General features: G+C 41.8%; 1 protein-coding gene across 6 annotated transcripts in view; it reads left to right on the top strand.

Annotated features, from left to right (window-relative positions):
- Positions 1-19,954, top strand: part of PNPLA7 (patatin like domain 7, lysophospholipase) — a 283,100-nt gene that overhangs the window by 131,550 nt on the left and 131,596 nt on the right. For all 6 annotated transcript variants that reach the window (XM_090022996.1, XM_090022991.1, XM_090022990.1 and 3 more), the window contains 2 exons: positions 2,701-2,814; positions 17,467-17,527. In XM_090022996.1, coding sequence (XP_089879122.1) covers positions 2,701-2,814; positions 17,467-17,527 — 175 coding nt within the window. The remainder of the gene's footprint in view (positions 1-2,700; positions 2,815-17,466; positions 17,528-19,954) is intronic.

Genomic DNA, 19,954 nt, shown 5'->3' with positions numbered 1-19,954 from the left:
TTGAATTGCAGATTGCCGATATTGCTGGCAGAAGCAGGGGACAATCAGTATGATATACCGGGCACAAAATAAGACCGTTCTATGTTTGTTGCAGAAGGGGAACTCATATCTGTATACAATCATGAGTCAAAGCAAGCCCAATTTTCCCTCTCTTTTTTTTGTAGGTAAATCTTCACAATAATTTATTAAGCTACAGACTTACCACTAAATTATACTACTTGGCATCTGAATAAGAGTACAAAGGTTAAGTTGTAGCAAACTGTGCTGCATAATAAAATATCTATGCACTTTTATATGCTGGTGATTATTTATATAGCTGGTGATTATTTACATTACTTTGTATTAGCTGAACTAAAATTTGTATTCTACTAATACAAACTTAAGTATGGGGAAGCTACATCTATGTCTTTTGGATTAATAGTATACTTTTGAGACAGAAACATTACTTGGATCTTTGTAGTTTTTAATCCCATCCAAATACAGTGTCTGGCTAAGTACATATGTGCTATCTTTAGAAATAGGTTGATCAAAATAGGGCATACTTTAAGATTTTTTTTTTAATGCAGTTGTTTTGTTTCTATTAAAAAGGAAAACTTTATGACCTAGGAAATTACATGCAGAAAAGTAAGTTAAAGCCACACAGCTTAGGAGACGCATTAGTGTACAATAGTCTGAAACAGAAATGTTAAGACTTAAAGTGCAGCCTTTACTGTTCCCTTTTAGGTAAGTACAATATTGATACACACATTTGATTATGAGATCATGTACTGATTTGCAAATAATGCACGGCATTCAAAACACATCACTATTTTAGATACTAATGGTATACCAAGCGTACTCAACTTCCAGCCTGAAGGCCAAATATGGCCTGCAGAGCCATTGTATTTGGCTTGCAGGGCTCCATATGGGTAAGGAAATTTGTCTATGGGTATTGGTGGCAATTAGTATGGCCACCTTCCCCCCTGCCAAATTTCCAAACCCTGTGTGCTGGGTTGGAGCCAGGCTGCAGGCTCCCCCCTGACTCCCCCCTTTCCTCCTACAGGTGGATCGGGTCTGGTCCACACACCCTCCCCTCCCATCTTCCCCACTGGTCCTGGGTGCCAGATCAAGAACACTGGTTAGATCTGGCCTGCAGACCTATTGGGCACTGCCCAGCAGGCTTAATGGGCAAAAAGGTTGAGCACCACTGTGGTATACTATATTTTTTCCCCTTCTGTACTTATTCAGTCATTCTTATTTGTCTATTTTATTTTTTGTGGACTTGATTCAACTTTGACATAACCATATTTTTGAGGAATGTGAAATACCATATTATAATGTGTGCACAGGTACTGTATATAGTGTATATGTATAGATATATATCTGTAGTTGTAAGTAAAGTTATGCTAAAATTCTAAGTTTCTGGTGAAACAAATGTCTTTTGTTAGAAGAATTAGGTAGAACTTTGAACTTTGGAACACTGTATGACTAACATGATTGCAGCTGAAAACCTGATATTCTATTTGTATCTCCTTTGCTGTAGACCAAAATGGAAAGTGACGTCCATTTTTCTTCTAGGTGCCCATTAGTTGCTAAGCACTGAGTACATTTTTTAGCATACAATCCATAGTAATTACAGTTGCTATGTTGTCTGTTTTTTTGTTTTTTCTTTCGAAACCCGTAATGTGTGGATTTTAACCCCAGTAAATATCTCTTTGGCTGAAGCTTACAGAACCAGGCACCAGACTGTGTTACTAAGCAATGAAATGTCACAGCTTACCCCTGGGCCCTGAGTGATGACATCTCACGCAGCAGGTTGTCTTACTAAACATCTGAAGATATGACAGCAGGGAACTCCATTTCTGGTTTTCAAAACAAAATTAAAATTGACAATTGTTAAGCATACTTCCATTTTCTTCTATGTGAACCTTCATCCTTAATAGAATAAATGTTATTAAAAAGGGTGTAAAAGTACATTTGGGGATCTATATTGGTAGGTGGTAAGTCCACATGCATGTATGCACAATCTCATACACAAGTATTCTGTACAAGGCATACATATTTATAATTTATACATTTATCATAATCAGTGTGAAAACAGTAGCCAGGTATGGCCAAGACTTAAGTTTACTCTGCATTTCTTTCTTTGATCTTTGTAGGAAACCTTAACATTTTCAATGCTATTGGTATCCAGGCTCTGAGAACAAAAGGAACATCTTGCAGGAATTATGTTGCAATAAAGTTGGGTGCTTTGCAATTGAGAACTATAACTAGGTGAATAGTTTATTCTTCCATGCTTAGGTCCTGTCTCATTAATAGGATTGATTCTGTAATCATAATATTTAGAGTACTGGGCAAAATGTAGTACCAAAACATTTTTTTTAGAGAAGTGCAGTGTATTGGAAATATTATCAGTCTAAATTGGCTACTGTAGACTTTAGTTCCATGAAAAACTGTAATTTGCTTAGGTCAGAAAATGGTCAGTTGTCAAAGATTTTGAATAACTGGATATTATTTATATGCAGCAATGTAGCCACATAAAACCCTTTATGAGGATTTAGCAAATTGGTATATTTGGTAAAAAACTGCAGCTAGGGATGCATGCATATGATTCTTATTGACTGGCTGTTCTATTTTCTGCATTTTTTGCATGTTATTTGGCAGCACTCTTGGAACTACCTTTGAAGTCTTAGCTGTGTTTTCATTTCTGTTGTTTTGCAGGTAGAGGCATTAACCCATCAACCTAGAGCCACAACAGTACATGCAGTCCGAGATTCTGAACTGGCCAAGCTACCGGAAGGTGCTCTGACATCTATCAAACGCAAATTCCCCCAGGTAAGGAAACTGGCAGTAGTGTCTCTCCTGGCTGCTTCAAAGAGCCACAGCATAACTATTTCCCTTCAAAACAGTCTCATTCTGCCTATAGATTTATTTCTTCAAATCTGTAGCTGTGAATTAGGGTGGAGTCTTTTTGGAGGAAAATGAGACTCTCCTGGGCCTATGGTTGGATTCTCAATTGTGATTCAAAATATGCAAGTAACACAGGTGGCTGGAACAGGAGACTTGAATAATGTGTGGCATTTTGTCTTCCAAAGCTGAGGTAAGTAGAGTTGTTGGTGGTTGGAAGCTTAAAATGTTTTCCAAATAAAATAGTTTGTTTGGGCACTTTGGAGTACTGCATCCAGTTCTGGGCACTGCACTTCAATAAGGATGTGGAAAAACTTGAGAGGGTCCAGAAAAGTGCCACCCGTATGATCAGGGACTTGCAAGGCAAGCCATATGAGGAAAGGCTGAGGGACCTGGGCCTCTTTAGCCTAAAGAAGAGAAGGTTGAGAGGGGACTTGATAGCGGCTTATTGCTGTATCGGAGGAGTGCATCAGGAGCTTGGTGAACAACTGTTCACCAGGGCACCCCCAGCGAAGACCAGGACCAATGGATACAAACTCTTGGAAGGCTGCTTCAGGCTTAATACCAGAAAAACTCCTTCACAGTCAGGGTGTCCAGACTGTGGAATACACTCCCTCCAGAGCTTGTGCAGTCACCTGGAGGTTTTTAAGAGGAGACTAGACAGTCACCTCACTGGGGTCACCTAACCCCAGTTGTCTTCCTGCTTAGAGCGGGGAAGCTGGACCCAACGAACTGCAAGGTCCCTTCCAGCCCCTAACAATCTATGGATCTAAGAACTTTTCCTATTATAGACCAGGACTCTGTGTTGGGTGCTGGAAAAGGAGAGGGTCCTAAAGAGCTAAATGTTAGAGACAGCTGATAAGCAGAGATGCCAGACAAGTATAAAGCTGTTCGTTACAAAAAATATAGCAAGTGTAGGATGGTAACTAGTTTTACAACTAATTGGTAGATAAGATAGGAAAGCCCATGTAGTTTCTGTTAGATACTGTACAATTTAGTGGCTGTAGGCTAAATTCCAAGGCTGGAATTTTTGAAGGAGCTGGATATCTGCCTCCTTTGAAAACCTAAGCTTAAATGCAGACTTATGTCTGTGACCTCAAAGTTCTCCTTAGCTAGTCATTTTGTCTATGGCAGCCATCACTGATGAGGAAGGGAATAGTTGAAGTGCAGTCATTAACTTACTGATTAGGCTAGCTTGATAGTAAAGTGGAACTATAGAGTTGGAATATGCAAATTAGAAGCATTTAAGGCACAAGTAAAGCAGTTTTCTTGTTTCATAGTATTTTTATACCTAATCAGAGGTATGCTCTCTAGGCAGTCATAAAGGAGCTCAGCGTAACGAAACAATAAACAAGTGGCAGGTGCATTAGCTACTTAAGGAGAAATAATCCATAATGCAGTAACACCTACTTTGTGAATCACTAGTGAGATGTACCCAACGTAGAACTTCCATCTGTTAAGTAATTTGTAAGTTATAGCTTGTCCTGCTGGAAAAGCAAATTACTACGTAACCAAAAAATCAGCCATGGCATTATGTTAACAAAAATATAACTTAGAATAAGATAGGAATAGTTTTAACTTTACATTACTAGCTAAAATCCAGCTCATACAGATAGTGACTATATGTCGCTGTCTTTTTTTGTAGTTGTTGGCCTGTATGATGCAGGATTTGGATTAAGAATAACTGGATATTATTTTTTATTCCGTGTATGTTGATGCTGGTGGGGGGAAGGAAGCACTTTTTGCTCTTGACATTCTTATTGACAGTTACATGTTTCAGACCCACTGAACTACTACTGAATCAGCAACCAAGTTTTAGAAGGGTATGGAGACTGAATTAAAAGTGGGTCTTGGAAACTACCAATTCTGCTTCTCATGGGGAACCTGTTATCTGGATAACCCAGCAACAGTCTCCAGAGACACCGTTATGGTTCTCTTATTAGCATTCAGGGCCCTTTTAAGAAGTGATACATCCTATGTTTTTAAGAGAAATTTAAGACGTGCTTTTATCAGCACGTTTTAGAATCTCTGAATGAGTATGCAGAACTAATATTCTTGTTCAGACTGACCCAAACTTGTACTTTATCCTTCTCTGAAGAAAAACAATGAGCACGCAAGTATATTCTTAAAATAGGTTTCTTTTTCTTTTTTTTTTTTTTTTAAGCATTGAGCAGGTGGAACTTATCTAAGTTCTGAATAAGATGGAAAAACTATCAGGACTCAGGTCAGCTGGTGCTCTGTTGCAGTATGGGAAATCTTAGAGCAGGAGTATTAGATTTCGCTGTTAAATTCAGAAGAGATTTAACAGTATGAAGTATATGCTTGGTCCACATTTGCTAGTGTGTCTCTGTTATAAAGATTAGAAATGTTCTTTCTTCATTGTAAACAGAAATTTACAAGAGAAAAAACATTTGATGGGAATTACTTGGAAAAGCTGCCTATATGGCATGGGGAAGTGGACTCTGAGAACATCTTCCTACAAAAGTGGTACATTTTAGAGGCTGAAAATGTTAAACTGTTTTCCCCCAAATACTGCTTGGTTTTGATACTGTTCAGTACCCATCCTTCATCTTGGACAGTGAAGCCCGCAATTAATATTTTAACTACAGGCTTTTCCTAAGTAGATCAAGCTTCCTGGTTTCTAGCAATTCTAATTACTTCATCAATGTACCCTGTGTCAAGATACTTCCCTCAAGCGTTGTTTATATGGTTTTGCATGTATTTTTAAGTTGGTGTGGTGGCGTTATACAAGAGGGTAGGCAAGGATGCTTTCCTTGGATTTACTCTATTTTGTCTTCTCGTAGCTCACAAAAATCAGTTCTGCAGATTCAGAATGACATGCTGAAAGCTTGTAAAATGCCTGTCTGAAAGCTTGGGGGTGGAAGAGGTGTTCTCTTATACTGAACCTGAGCTCATTTATGAAGCCTAAGCAAGACCTACACCCAGGAAATTGTACAGGGCTTCACCCAAGGACTGTCCCTCTGCTTTCTTGAACTTGCACTTTAATCAACAGTGAGATAGTTAACAGCACTGAGAATTAAATCATTGTTCAGATTTAAAGGTCAACATCAATTCAATATGTTGCCCTTTTTCAGCAGAAGAACAAATCTTCAAGTTTTGCAAAACTACTGCAAAGTGTTTCTTGATGCGATATGAATAGCAATAAGCATAAGGAATAAAATAATTAGGAGACACCCACTCTCCAAGAAGCAGTGTTTTGTGACTTTGCGTGGCTGAGAAGCACTTGGCCGGGATGTGATATGGTTCTGAGATTTGATTCTGCAGCAAAGAAGAGTCCTTATGTTAGGGCATCTGCCTGTACTGAGATCAAGGGAGATAGCAGGTGACAAGCTGTGCTTCAGCATAGCATAGCAGACTTGACAATAGAGGGCTCTTTAATCTATCATGCGAAGGTACAAAAAGATCCGATGGTTACAAACTGAAACTAAGCAGCTTCAGTGATGGGCTCTGTTTGTGGAAATCAGCTGTTGGTGTGGTCTTCGTGAACATTTTCAGTGAACAGTAGCTTCGAAGTCAGGTTTTAAAGGAAGTTATTCAAGGCAGAAAATGTAGCTTAGATAAGTTTAATACCTTCAGGGTCTGTAAATCAAGCAGGTTTTTAGATTTGCCCCAAAACGCAAACTGTTGGTTTTAGATCAAACAACAACAAAAAGGACAAGTTCCTCATTGGTGCATTTTAGACTGAGCTTCTCATTACAACAATTTTCAAGGGATTCACTGAAAGCAAATCGAATTTCACAGATGAGTGGAAACAAACATTTTAGCAAGAGTTCTGGCCTTGGAAGGGCCGATAGTTAAGCAGTAGATTGAAACGTGCCTTGAGAATTACAGGTTGTTTGAAGTATAATAATATGGAGTAACCATGGTCATCTGAGCATAGGGACTGCACTTGCTTTTACTCAAGTTCAGGAGATGGGGAATACCAATGAAACTGAAATCACATCAGGAGGGTAGAGTTCACAGCTGTGCCCTTGTATTATAGCTGAAACAAATTGTATCTAATTGAAATATTGTTTGGCTCTCTGTCTTGAATGTTCAGTCTTGAGGTTGAAGTAAACCATATTATGTTAGAGTAGGCAAATGGGCAGCTTGGAGGAAGAGAGTTGGTGGTTTCTTCTGTGCATATTAAGAGCTGGCCTGGGAGAATATCAGGTTTAAGCTTCTCTTATAATTTTGAAGTGATCAGAAATACCTTGTGAAATCCTTTTGAGGTAAAATTTCAAAAGCACATAGGTTATAGCTCTATGTCACTATAAATATATATCACTCCGTTAGGGGGTGAGGCAGTATTGTATTGAGATGCAGTGAGCTGCTCTGTGCATGTTACTGCTCAAACTGCAAGTAGTATAGCTGCCTTCATGTGATGCTGCATATATATCAGTTAATCTCTGCTTATGCAGAGGGGCAGAATTATTTGGTATGTGTGCAGTGCCACCCTTAAGCAGCTACACAACTTCCAGTTTGGGAGGTAGAGTTAAGAACAGCGTGGCATTTCAGTGCAGCACTGTCTGGTGCACTGAGTGATCTAAACATATCCTAAAAGCATGAGACAGACCTCTTGGCTCCTCATGAGCTAGATTCATATGTAGCAACAGGGCTAGTGGTGGCAGTGGTTACTGCAGCCCTTGCTTACCCCCTGTTCTTGATGCATGTCACCAATGTGGCACTGTGCCCCAGATTTCAGAGGTAGGCTCTGCCCCTGCTTGCCCCACCTTCAAATTTCCAGCCCCTCTCAGCTCCACCTGCCACATCATACAACTCTGCAGACCAAATCCAGCCTCTGAGCCATAAATTTGACACCTCTGTCCTAAACTATACAGAAAAAAATCACACCTAGAAACATTAGCTACGTCTGTTAACTTAGCAGCTGGCTCACTATTGCGGATTCATCTGCAATCTCAATTGTTATTTTACAGTATGCTGCATGGTGCAGCCTTTAATGGTTGGTTTCTCAAATGGTACAATGTTTAGTTCTCTGCAGTCAGGTACATGCATGTGGCACCTTGCCATTTCTTACTTTCTTGCCTTGATCCTTCATTTCAGTTTATGTGGGTAAGTTAGAGAGAGAGTCCAGCAGAGGGCAATGAAAATGGTTAGGGGGCTGTGGCACATGACTTAGAAAAGGCTGAGGGACCTGGGCTTATTTAGTCTGCAGAAGAGAAGACTGAGCGGGGATTTGATAGCTGCCTTTAACTAACTGCCTGAAGTGTGATTCCAAAGAGGATAGAGCTAGACTAGGGGTGGGCAATTGTTTGGGTCTGAGGACCACACAGGGAGTTTTGATGAGCTGTTGTGGGCCAGATCAGTACTCCCCTTCTTACCCTGCAGCAACTCACCAAAACTTCCTGTGGGGCTTTTGGTGGGTGGGGAGCAGTATTCAGGAGCGGGACAGGCATGATCGGCTCCTTGCACGTCCTGCCCTGTAGCACCGCACTCCCACCAACCCTGGCTCTGGCGGAGTGCAGCTTCTGTCCGGCTCCCCTTGCCTCCAGCTGCAGCTGCTGCTCCTGCTATTGCTGCACTGCTCTGGGCAGGAGGGTGGGAAGCTTCAGCTGGGCAGCTTCTGCTCAGTGCATGGAGCTCTGGCTCTACCTCCCAACTGCTTTCCACATGCTCCGCCTGCCCAGAGCGATGATCAACCATCTGCGGGTGGGCAGAGCAGGTGGAAGGCAGCTGGGAGCTAGAACTGGAGGTCCATGCATGCTGGGCAGGAGCCACCTGGCTGAAGCTTCCCACCCTCCTGCCCAGAGCAGTGCAGCAATAGCAGGAGCAGCAGCTGCAGCTGGAGGCAAGGGGAGCCGGACAGAAGCTGCACTCCGCCAGAGCCAGGGTTGGTGGGAGTGCGGTGCAGGTTGCCCTGGTAGGAGCGAGTGGGGCTCGGCTTCATGTGGAACACCATGGGGAGTAGCTGTGAACCAAATCAGGCCCGCGGGCTGTATTTTGCCCACTCCTGAGCTAAGTTGTTCTCAGTGGTGGCAGATGACAGAACAAGGAGCAATTGTCCCAAGTTGCAACAAGAGAAGTTTAGGTTAGATATTAGGAAAACCTTTCTCACTCTAGGAGCATGGTGAAGCACTGAAACGGGTTACCTAGAGAGATGGTTGAATTGGTGGTTGAATCTTTACCCTTGGAGGTTTTCAAGGCCCAGCTTAACAAAACTCTGGCTGGAATAATCTATTTGGGGATGGTCCTGCTTTGAGCAGGAGCTTGGAGTAGATGACCTCCTGAGGACCCTTCCAACCCTAATTTTCTACCTTAACTTCAATATCAAAATAATTCTTCCTGGTGTTTTTTTTTTTTTTTTTCTTTTTCTTTCCCCAAGTTCTCTCTTCCCCCAGTGTTATACTACACATCCTTTTTTGAACAAGCAATGCAGTCTGAAGTTCAGTACAGGAAGTGAACACTTGTTTGTACCGTATTGCTTATTGTAACCTGCAGCATGCTGTTGCAAATGTGGATTGACCAATGAATGTTCAAAGCAGCCAAAATCAGGAGTTTAGAAAGGAAGCCAATATGTAACCTTCGCTATTCTTATACATGAAAACAGGAGTTCAGTATTCACTTAGGGTGACTAGTTGCAAAGTGCTAGTGACACCCAACCTCACTGTAGGCAGGTCGCTCGCCCAGCTTCCTTATTGAGGCCAGTCAGCTCTGTTGTCAGGTTTATGGACTTCTTATATCTGGGCAACTTTGTCCCCAGGATAAAAGAAAAACAACAAAGCAAATGAGTGTGCAAACAACAAATGAATGAACAAACAAAAAATCCAAAAGCTGTGATCTTTTTTTCAGGCTCTGGGAGGAGTAACATAGGTTTAGTATTTCTTCAGAAGCACCACTCTCCTTTTTTTCTCTGCTTTACGCTCTGCTCCTGGGACTTTTAAGCTGCTTTGTGGCTCCACCTAAATTCCCTCATCAGCTGCAGCTACTGTCAACCTTCCAGCCAGGCAGACTGAGCTGCAGGCTGAGCAACCTTATTATACCCACACAGTGTCACAGTGGTTATCTGTATTGGAAATGGTGAATAGTGCTTGAATTTCCACCTGATGCAGTATCACTTGCTGCCCTCTGGGTCTAAAGGAATCAGAGCCCTGTAACACCTGGGCCCCAGGCAGGATAGGGAGGAGGCACAGCAGAGACCACAGGCTTCCATGGAAACATTTCATGTTGCCACAGCAGAGGTGGTATATATCTTTGCTGCTGCCTCTTCTGACTCTCCAGATTCATTCACAAACGGGGGGTGGCTGGACTGAGAGGGCTTGAAGAAGTCCCATGTGTGGAATGAAATTGGTTCAAGTGACCAGGTTTGACGACAGAAGGCAGCAAAGTCGACTGATAAATGAGATTGTGAGGACACAGTTGAGGGAAATGATAGAATAAAAGTTAGTTTGGACAGAAAGAGGTAGACCTTGGAAAGAAAAGCACAAGTTCACAGAAAGATGAATACTTTTTTTTCTCACCCCATACTTTACTAGAATGTCTTAACCGTTCAGTTTAAAAGGATGACTGGATGGGAGAGGTTAAAGAAGTCTTCCTTTTTTCCTCCCATCTTACTACAAATTTCTGTCTTAACATAGCAGAACACTTCCCTGTTCTTCCAAAGAAGGTCTTTGTCTACACTACAGATTTCTGCTTGCATAGTTGCTGTAGAGGGGTATAAAAAGACCTTGGTATGGAAACAGGGTGAAAAAACCTCTGTGCTGCATCTGCACCAAGAGGATCTGTCAAAAGAACTTAGTGGCAGGGATTCTGGAAAGAAGGCAAGCCCTGGGAATTACTTGGAGCTCCATCACTTACTGTGGGTACCAGCTGCCAATGGAAGAGGAATAGAGGTTTCAGCGTTCATGAAGGGAATCACTAAAGCAGTTAACCTTGCCAGTAGATCTTGGGGTATTTTTCACACTAAAGAGATATTGAGCTTGCAAAGATTGAAAATCAAAACACTGACTGCACAGAAAAGGTTACAGTGGGATCCCAATTTTGACTTTCCTTTTCAAACCCTTCAGAAAAACACCTCCTGTTTGACTGAAAACATCTCCTTTAGGTTCAAAATTGCTATTTGTTTAAAAACCTGCCCACCGTTTGAAGTTAGTTTATGTAACATGTTTTTAAGGCACAAGAAGAGTCTCTTGAATTCTGTGACTTTTTCACGTCTAGGATCTAAGCTTTTACTGTAGGTGAAATAAAAGTATACATTTACACCATTAGTTTACATCTGGAAGGTTTTACTTATATGAGGTGTAGGTTGTAGCCATGTTGGTCTAAGGACATAGGCAGACAATGAATAGTCCATCCAGGAAGAGCACACACCAACTGCAGATGCTTTCTCAGCCTGACAAAGGGTATTTAAACCCGAAAGCTTGCTAAAAAGAATTTTTCCAACTATCTGAGTTGGTCTAATAAAAGATACCAGATTTACCCAAAGAACCTTGTCTTACTTGTATGATATTTTCATCCCAATTTCTTAAGCGCCTTGCCTGAATCAGTAACACCAAGAGGTTACCATTCATCATAATTTTGCCTGAGGTCTAAATGTCTGAATTGTTTTGGGTTTTTGGTCTCTCCTCCTCCTCTCCCCACTACTAATCATATGATTGAAGCTATCTGTCCTCATTGGATGAATTAGTTGATACTGGACAGAAGGGCAGCGGATCTGCTTCATGCTGCCACAGATTGTTAGGGTGGAGAATGGATAATTAAATCTTCCAGAGAAGGCACTTTGAACTTTGTCTGCAGTAACTAGAAGAAAGAAGATGCATTTATTTTGTAATAACGAATGAATTTTAATACTTGAATATCCAAGTTGCTGCATGGAAAGTGTGGGCTCCTGTTGGAGAATTCAGCCTGCCTTGCTGCAGTGTACACAAAACTGTAGCAATAGTTAAAAATAATAATAATAATGTGTCTAACTTTGGTCTTTTAGGGAATATCTGAACTCCAAATGAGCTATCTTTTAAAAGTCTGGGTTTTCCATAAGTAGCTGAGGCAAAGGTTATCTGTGAAGTGACTAGTCATATGTCAGCAGCTGCATATGGAAGTTGGATGTGTGTCAGTGAATCTGTGGTGAACCAGATATGTGTTAGCAGGTCTGTTGAGTAGGATTGGATGTATGTCAGCAGGTGCAGTGGAGACTATGCTGCACTACAGAAACTGTAACGTAGCAGAGACATTACAGTCTGCTAGTAGATTGTGATGTCTGGCACCAGATGACACACACTACATTACAGTAGAGATGAGTGCTGCATTCACAGACACCTACACAAACTACTTCCCACTCATCTGATAACTCTGTGCCTTGAAAGGAAAGACTCATGCTTTCTCTCAATTTTTTGATCTGTGGATAGAGGGGGGGAAACTGCCATAATGGGGGATTCTGGGTTTTGCCTACATTTGCAAAAAAAATGGCATCCAGACTTCAACACATGTTCAGGTTTTCTGGCGGCAGTGATCATGGAAGCTGCGGCAAGTTACACGAAGACTTCTGTGTGCATTTCACGACTTCATCTAACCCGTATGTGTGGTCAAAATGCCCAACCCCTTCTGCAGTAGAGCAAATAGCTCTGGTAGCAAATTACACAATCCTTTTCTGTCTCTCAGTTCTAGATGTGTGGAGCCTCCACTGGGCCCCTTTGCTATCCTGAACTTGCAGGAGATCTTTGTTTCTCAGCTCCTACTGCACCTTTGCCCTCTATCCCTAATGCCCATTCTCTCTTAGGAGTGGGTGGCATAAAGCCACTCTACCACTAACTCTTCTTTGCTGAAGTGAAGTGTAGCTGCTTCTGCTGCTGCTACCATTTTATCAGGAGAGCTTGGCATGCTTAGCTCCTTGCCTCCATCTCTACTAGAGAAGCTGCCAGGGACTTCCTGATTACCCCAACCAGGAGAGAATTTGTCCTGGCTCTGAACGACCAAGTTTGCTAAGTCTCGCTCTCCACATTTTTTGTTGGGCAGAATATATGTGGTTGGGATGTTAACTGCGGATTTATTCATTGTTAGGTTTAGAATTCTCCCTACTGACTTCTTCGTATTAATTGATTTCTTTGTGATAGGAAGCTATTACGGTGCATTTCTTGGCTATCCTATAGCATATCACAGATCTCAAGTCTGCAGTTGGAAATATCAGCAGTTGTGATTTATACTGGTATCTCAGGCGACCAAAAACCAAACATTTTTATAAAGAACAACAGTGCCTTTTTATGAGAGAAGAGTTGGCATATTTTTAAACTCCAAGGAAATCTCAGGCCAGTTCCTAGCTTAGATCCGGAATTGATGTTCCTTCTGCGTTGCCATGACAGCAGCGTGGTGACTCATCCTGTGGTGGTAAGCAGCCTGCTCCTCTCCTACAAGGCACTGGGGAAATAATTTTTCCATGACTGCTGTATCAGGGCTGAAAGGTTTGATTTAACAAACAAAAAAAATAGTGTATCCCGATGGCAAGAGCAGTAGACTGTGGATTGGAACTTGTGGATGCTAGTTTTAAAGTTTTAACTCTTTGTTTCAACTCGTCTTACCTTTCTGTAAAGTGAGGGTGCAACTTGGATGGCGGCCTGAGCGGTTAGTTAGTGGGTTGGAGATCCTCAGATGGTAGGTGCGTAAGTGCGCAAAGCATTGTTAAATAGTTGCCCTGTAACAAATGTAATAAATGCGTAGTCTTTAGATACAGGTGCTGATTCACTACCCCCGTTATGTGCACATGTGCATTGACCTTCTCCAGGGGTGGGCGTTTCCCTGAGGAAACAGTTTCACAGTCTAATGGATTTCATTGTTATGGTTTTTATTCTACAACTGAAGCAATTAGCAGCACCAGGATTATTTATGGAAACCAAATTTCTCAACTGTAAACCTGAGACCTATAGCAAACAAGCAAGTTCAGCTCCCAGCTGGATGGGCAGTAAGCTTCTGTTTGCTGCAGAGTTGATTCATTGTAAATTGTTGCTGAAATGAGGTAAGTAGTCAGTTCTCTCTTTCAACGGTCAGCATTATTTTGTCCCTGAATGTTAATGGATGCAGTTCTGCTTATTAGTATTCTTCACCCAGCTGGGGTGGAAAATTGAATCCATTATGGACACTACTGGTGAATTATGTGGGATTACTGTGAGAGTGGCGTGAGTACCAGCCTCGTGTTTTTGAAGACCAAGTCAGAAAAAGTCTATAGGGTGGCTAAATATACAATGAATCAAGGATATGCAATGATACACAAGGGTGGATATACAGTTTTCTTCTAAGCCTGTTTGGGAATTGATGTACCATATTTATCTGAAGTCAAGATTACTTCAAATTTAAGAAGTCCCTCCCTCAATAATTAGGTTCTATACATAGACAACGTATCAATTTGTTCTAATTTTCCATGTACAGAATCTAATTATTGGGGTTGTCTTAAATTCATCCCCCCCACTACTACAGCAGGAAAAGCAGTGGCAGGGAGCAGGGGATGGCAATGATCCCTGCCCCGCAATGCCTGCCTCCTCCCCCCTGTGGTGCCTGAACCTCCTGCCGCTTGCCCCCACAATCTCACCCCCCACCTCCCTTTCCTGTTTACTGTTAGTCATGGCTCTGACCCCATTTCTGTCCAGGACACAGAGCATGTGGTAGCTCCTGGCCTGTCCTGGCCACTCAGCAGCGGTTGCAGTCATGGCTGCTCCAGCTGCAGGACACTGGATCTGCTGCCAGTACTGCCACTGGTGCAAGACCAAGAAAGGGCTGGAGCTACCGTGTGTGCCATGCCCCGAAGAGGAATGGGATCAAAGCTGAAACAGACAGTGAGCGGTGGGGAGGGACAGAGGCTGTGGGAAGGGGCAGGTGATTGCAGAGGCTTTGGCTTCAACTTTGTCTTTAGCTCTAACTCTGACTCTGGCCCTGACCTGGGCTTGAGTCAGAACCATAGCTCCCTACCAGCCTGGTACTTGAATCCAAGACCAGGGGCTTTCCCCCCCAGTTTGAATGGGGAAAAAACCTTGTCTTGGATCTGAGTGAATACAGTATTCTTCTAAATGGCCTTCTGGGAGTTGAGCATTGTCCAGATGAAATTCGGCATAACTGAAGTGACCGTAAGTGGTTGGTATATGATATTTGGGCTGTAGACCAGCCCAAGTGGGGAAGGTAGGAACTGCATGGGATATGGAAATTTAGACTGCACAGGGCCTTGCAGAACACATATGCAGTGGCAAGGAACTGGAAACTTCATGGCTTCTTCCATCTCTGATTTCTGACTTAACATATAGCAAATAGTTTTTTTTTTCCCCTTTGGTTATCCCTAATAGTACAAGTAGGAAGTATATGCTTCTGTGTTTGCTTATTTCCTAATGCATTTACCCAGCATACCGTTTGGCTATTACTTTAAGTTCTAATGTTATGGATTTGTATGACACTGAAACCCCATGGGGTTTTTCCCTAGATACTCTTTAAAGCTGGCATTCATTAACAGTATAGAATCCCATATACTATGCAGATGTGATTGATGGCAATGACTGCCTGGGACAAAGCTCTTTTTAAACAGGAAATTTAGAATGATACTAATTAGTAAGTTGATGTCTCTTGGGGCTTATACGGTTTTTGCATCTGAAGGTTAAATCTTAAAGTGTTTACACTTGGGAAAATCTATGTTTTATTAGTTTACATTAATGGCTTCTACAAATAGGGGCGAGGTAAAAAAGAGAGGCTAACCTGGGTTGCATTGAAACTGGTTTGTTAGCTAAGAGGGGCCTTGTAATTGCCAGGCAAGCACATGCGCACTGGTACACCTCCATTTGCTGTTAGGGCCTTCTCTTCTGACAGTAGTACAGTGTATTTGATTACTGTTTCTTGTTCATTAATCAATTCAGAATAGGGAGCTCTTTTCTTTCTTTTTTTTGGTTTTAATATTCTTATGAGGATCAGAATTGCTCTGTAGACACTCACACTCCATCCCTGCTGTCATGACGGTGTTCTGTCCCCAGTATCATCTCTGCCCCTCCATCCCAGCTGTCATTCTCCTCTCCTCTGTCCCTGCCGTCATGGCAGCACTCCATCCCTGCCATCTTTCTTGATGGGCAATTCACCCCCGTGCGCAGCACTGGCTGGAGCCCTGCCCCTTGAGCATTAGGGACGGACAGATAGACTAAGCCCGTGTGTGTGTGTGTGTGTGTGTGTGTGTGTGTGTGTGTCTCTGTATCTATAGAGATATATGTCTAGATATAGGTCAGTGGATATCTAGACAGGTATCAATTGATATCCATCTAGATAGATCGATAGATAGATATGTATGTGTGTATCTGTATGTCTAGATTGATATCTATATCGCAGATGTATTGGCATGGACACACAATACATTTATACCAGTGTAACAGCATCCAACAACTGTTACATTGTAACCATTATACCTGCATTATTCAGTATCAATACAAGTAGGCTAAATCTTCCTACCTTTGACCAAGAATGAAGCAGGTTTAAAGCTGGAGTGATTTTTGCAGCATGTTTATCGCTAAAGAATCATGCCGATATAACAGTTACATCATAACAGCTTGCATTAAAGTCCCTGGATATCAATGCGATTATGACATCTGTCTGTTCCCTCTGTTATAGTTCTTATAAAGAACTACTGATTACTATTTTTAAAGGTAAACCTTCAATTTTGAAATTAGATTAAGAAGAACTTTTGAATGTAATACAGTGGTTTGATCCAGATGCCCAACAGTTTCATAAAGGCAGTTCAGCTTACCAGAGTATACAGGGCTTTGAGTAGGCATTTGCTTTGCCCATAATACTGTGAGGAGCAGCTTACAGCTTCATATACTCTGCTTTATGCACATACTTTCACAACAGACCCATCCAAAGGTCAAACAAGATGTGAGGATGAATAAGGAATAGGCTTGAGAAACAAACAAAACTATTCTGTCACTATATTTTATAAATCCCTGATGCTGCCTCATTTGGGATAGCCTGCACAGTATTAGGCACCTATACCTGCACCTGTGTTGGTTAGTCTGTAAGGTGCAGATCTACCGTGTCTTCTACCAAGCTGCTTGCAATCAGTAGTGTGAGCTAATTCAAAGAGATCTATAGAAATACCAGTTTGAATGGGGTTTCCTGTGTAATATGGATCCAGGTGAGCAGACAGCATGCAATTTAGATGGTATATAATTAAAGATCACTTTAATGCGGCTGCTCCTTCTTATATAGAGATGTTGTATGTGTACATTAGAGAGGTGGAAATGACCTGGATTATTTCCAGAAAAGGTGTTTTTCTTTTATTAGCAGAATTGGCTATAAATGACCTATTTTTTTTTAGAGGTCAGTGTAAAACAAAACTATATACCAGATAACTATGCAGGAAAAATGATCTGTCACTATGCCTTGCAGTGGAAATAATTGCTTCCCTTGTAGAAGTTGTGCTTTTATTAAAAAAAATAACCAAAAAAAAAAAAACCCCAACCTTGTAACCTTAGCAATTCCCAACAATGTTCTATTTAAGATTGTGTCTCATAAATCTTAAGATTGTCCGTTAGGATATTTTTCTTTTCAATGCATTTAGTCTGAAATATTTGTTGTTTTCTTTGTATTTATTTTATCCTTCCTCCCCGATAGGTTGTGACTCGACTTATCCATTTGCTGGGTGAGAAGATTCTTGGCAGCCTTCAGCAAGGGGGTAAGTAGTAATTCCTGGATCATTGACTTTGACTTGGACATCTTTTCCAAGTTTGGAGTTAAACAGGCAGGTTAAAAACTCAGTTATTCTAGTGCAGCTTCAAAGTGACTTGAATTTAGTGGAATCATGCAATGTTAATACTGGTAAATTTAAGGACAGAATTTGTCTCTAAATACTTCACTTGAGCTGTGATCACAAGAAGGTTGGAATTTAATGGAGTGTGTGATTGTGTGTATACATATGTATATGGACACAAAACGTACGTACAGTGAAATCTGCTCTGAGTATTTAGTTAGCAGGGCTGGAATGGAAAGAATGGAAATAACTACATAGTTATGTAGTGGAGTGCTCAATCTCAATCTCCAGCCCATGGGCCTAATGCAGCCTGCTGTATAGCCATAGCATCTGGCTCACGGCGCTCCAACAGGTCAATAAATTTGGCAGTGGGGGATCGGTGGCTTTCATTATGATCCCTCCCCCCCACTACCAAATTCCCAGATCCCAAGCCCTGTGGCCACTTCCCTTCCATCCACAGGGCTAGATAGAGGCTAGTCCTTCCCTCCCTTCCTCCTCCCCCAAATGTGGGGCCAGGTTGGGGCTGCATCAAGTGCCATTCCACCGTCTGCAGGGCCAGGTCAAGCCCCCTTCCCTTCTGAGGCTGGTTTGGGGCCAGGCTGCCCCTCACCCCACTTGGTGTTGCAACATGAGGCCCTGCTGCATCTTCTCTGGGCACTGGATCAGGACCACCAGCTGGATCCAGCCCATATATGGATCACTGAGCAGAAAGTTTGAGCACTATTGACATAGAGGGATTTTACATAAAATTAAAACACGCTGGAACCTGCCTACGAGTTGATGCAACTCTGCCATTAGTTTATTTGCTGAACTGTGTTATAGAAAATCATTTGTTTGTTTCTGAGAAACTTCTTGTGTATAATGACAGAATTAGGAAAATTTGCTAATTGAATTGTCAGTGTGTGAGAGGATGCTCCCTTTACTGCAGCAGTTCTTGGATGGTTAGACTGGACTGGTTTTAAAGGAAGGCCAAAACAAGCTAAGTAGTAGTTTTTAACAGATATACTAAGTTTTTAAAATCTATTCACAAATTCAGGTGTGCGTGTTTCCATGTAACCTAATGCATGTCAAATTTCAATGGGCTGCTTTAGACCAAGTTTCAAGCCATAGCCATGCCCTTCACCCCCAACCCTTTCTCCAGCATGTAGCTTTTTAGGACCTACTTCCTCATGATGTTCATGGGCAAAGAAACATTTCTTGCAGGCTGAGGGAGATAAGAAATACGAAAAGGAAAAAACAAAATGAGATGGGATGTAGAGGGAATATAAACTGATTCAGTTTAGGAAAATCAACCCAGTGCACCCTGTAAAAGAGCAGGCCCTACTCATGGGAATGCTGGAAACCAAGGAATGATAATAAGGTAGGCATCCACTGAGCTTGATTGCTTGGTCTTCTCCCACCAATGCATTTTCCCCAGTTTAATTATCTTACTTTGCTGGAAAGGTAGGCACTTGAGGGAAGAAAATTGCTGTCTTGGTAAGTGACTTGGACCTCTAGTGCCAGCAAATGAAAGAGGTTGTAAATGAAAGAAGATCAGTGGGCAATGACATTGACATTGGGGTTACCTGGAGATGCCACTGTCTCTCATACTGAGAGTACCAAGCAAGAGTGTAGATATTGACTACAACTGCTCCCCTGCCATAAGTGTGTCACTGAGACTGCCGGCAGGTGATAAGCTTATTCAGTTTTAGGCTGCTCCAAAAATGCTATGTTGTCAAGCTTAGGACCTTGATCCTAGAAACACTATCTGTGTGCTTATCATTTGCATGTGTGAATGGTCCTGGTGACATTGGTAGGACTACTTGTGCTTAGTTCTGCACATTTCTAGGTACCACAGGAAGTTACAATGCATGCTACATGGAAGAATAAAGCTCTTAGTCATTGTATCATCTGGAGAAGTGCTCCAAGCTGAGCGTGCCATCCCTGTTCATTTTGCAATAGATGTGGGGCATCCCTGTGTGGAACAACACTTTAGAAATGAATTTAAGGAGCCTGTAAGAAAGATTAGTATGACTTGAAGCTGAAAAAAACACCACAGCTTGGGGCTGGTAACCAGTTACCCTTTTCTGTGTGGCTGGTTTGTGGTTCTGGGCCCCACTGCACCAGCAAGATTGACAAACTGAAGGGAGTTCAATCAGAGTACAGCAAGTGGATTAGGTGCTGTAGGGGTTGATATAGGAGGGAGGACTTATAGAGCTGAATAAGCTAAACAATGATATATGACCTGTTAAATTTCTGCTGGATGAATACCAGAGAGGGTGAGGAATTATTCAGTGTGGTGTATGAATCTGTGAGAGAGGCTTAAAATGAATAACTAAAAAAGAAATTTATGCTGAATATTGAGGGAAAAAA

This window comes from Crocodylus siamensis, chromosome 11 (assembly GCF_052110815.1).
Source record: "Crocodylus siamensis isolate JL-2025a chromosome 11, ASM5211081v1, whole genome shotgun sequence".
Lineage (NCBI taxonomy): Eukaryota > Metazoa > Chordata > Crocodylia > Crocodylidae > Crocodylus > Crocodylus siamensis.
Note: the sequence above shows the minus strand (reverse complement) of the source record. Positions and strands in the feature narration are given on the sequence as shown.